Source organism: Amphimedon queenslandica, unplaced genomic scaffold, assembly GCF_000090795.2.
Source record: "Amphimedon queenslandica unplaced genomic scaffold, v1.1 AMPQUscaffold_13521, whole genome shotgun sequence".
Taxonomy (NCBI): Eukaryota; Metazoa; Porifera; class Demospongiae; order Haplosclerida; family Niphatidae; genus Amphimedon; species Amphimedon queenslandica.
In genome coordinates this window covers 681,465-682,985 of record NW_003546243.1, presented here as the reverse complement: position 1 = coordinate 682,985, position 1,521 = coordinate 681,465, and the positions used below count along the sequence as shown (strand labels likewise).

The 1,521-nt window shown below is 38.1% G+C and overlaps 1 protein-coding gene across 1 annotated transcript in view; it reads right to left on the bottom strand.

The window, feature by feature from the left end:
* Nucleotides 1-1,521, bottom strand: part of LOC100633494 (plastin-2-like) — a 5,176-nt gene that overhangs the window by 843 nt on the left and 2,812 nt on the right. Inside the window, exons 4-11 of the mRNA XM_020004014.1 lie at nucleotides 1,392-1,516; nucleotides 1,135-1,209; nucleotides 1,005-1,085; nucleotides 819-957; nucleotides 672-760; nucleotides 413-599; nucleotides 249-358; nucleotides 11-157 (exon numbers count right to left, since the gene is read on the bottom strand). Of these exons, the coding sequence (XP_019859573.1) occupies nucleotides 11-157; nucleotides 249-358; nucleotides 413-599; nucleotides 672-760; nucleotides 819-957; nucleotides 1,005-1,085; nucleotides 1,135-1,209; nucleotides 1,392-1,516 (953 nt within the window). The remainder of the gene's footprint in view (nucleotides 1-10; nucleotides 158-248; nucleotides 359-412; nucleotides 600-671; nucleotides 761-818; nucleotides 958-1,004; nucleotides 1,086-1,134; nucleotides 1,210-1,391; nucleotides 1,517-1,521) is intronic.

Genomic DNA, 1,521 nt, shown 5'->3' with positions numbered 1-1,521 from the left:
CTCCATTTACCTCATCAGTGGATGGGGCAGTTAATACAATTTCGTAATTGACTTTTCCTGGTCTGAGGGCGTCAAGAAGATCAATGACTGGCAAGCTGGTACTGATGCTCTGGTCTTTGAAGCCGCTTATAGTGTGGGTCTTTCCTGCTTCCTCTAACTACAATGATAGTAAAACACAGTAAAACTTAGTATATTATAGTAAAACACAGTAAAACTTAGTATATCATAGTAAAACTTGGTACACTTACAGTAGTGTTGGTCCAGAGTAAGATGGCGTCCTCTTCAATGGGTTTGTCTGATCCGGACAGTTTCTGTAACATGGCGAGAGTGTAAGCTCTCATCAGCTGCCAAATAATAGCTGGAGAGAAAAGAAATGAAAACTTTTCCCTCCATTATTATATTTAGTTCTTACCGAGTGTCAATTTATTTCCGTCAAATATGTCCTTGCCTCCGATTCCAACGACAGAGAAGCCCATTTGTTTTCCAAGGTCAACGGCATAGTTACAGTTCTCAAGTTTCTTCATGTTCCCTCCCATTTTGTATGGAGGCTTGTTGACCTTCTCCCACTTGACAATACCAGGCTTAACCTTATCAAACAGCTGGAGAGAGGAGGGGGAGGAATATCATTATTAAAAATTTAAAATTTGAACTCAAATAAATAATTTATTTACTTGCAATAGAACGTTCCCGTCTTTAAGGTCTTGATACAAACTATTAACGAATGGGTTGACGCCTAAACTGTTCATCCAGTTCCTGAATGCTAATTAATAATAATTTATAATTAATTTATAATAATATGAATACTAATGAGTACTTACTTTTCTCTTCTCTTGTCTCTCCAAAGTCCCCAAGATCAAAGTCCGGTAGTCCTTCCTCGGTTGGTTTGAGGGCAGGGTAGGTATTGAACAGATTAGCAACGAATGCCAGATTAAGACGCTGGTTGCCCTTGACTACATCCTAGAGGGGAAGAAATGAAAACTCTCTCCCCCTCCCTCCACCTATACCTTTGGTCTAACGAATTTCTTACATCCAATCTTGTCTGCTTGTTGCAGCATGAGAGTAGCTCTCTTCTCAGGGTCTTTCTCCTACAAACAGAGGATATGGAATTATGTGTGCATGTATTCTCTTGCTTACTTGTAAAGGAGAAAGGTCGACTCCGGCATCATCTGGAGCAATTTGATTAAGCAGCACAGTATAGCACTCAGAATCCTGAAAGAGAGAAAGAAATATAACATAAACTTTTGAACATTAAAAGACAGTATATCAATATTATTATTATTATTATTATAAAAGAAAAACCAAACAAAAAAGGACATTATTATTATTATTATAACAGACATAAGTGACATGCTGCAAATATTATTATTATCATTATTATTATTAATACTCACCATTATGTCCTTAGTGAAGTTGTGAACTCTCCTTGGATTGCCGGCCTCCTCCAAATGATAGTTGAACCACCTAAGGAGTATCTCCTCGGGAGAGAGAGCCATTAGGTCACTGAGGTCCTCGCCATCTTTC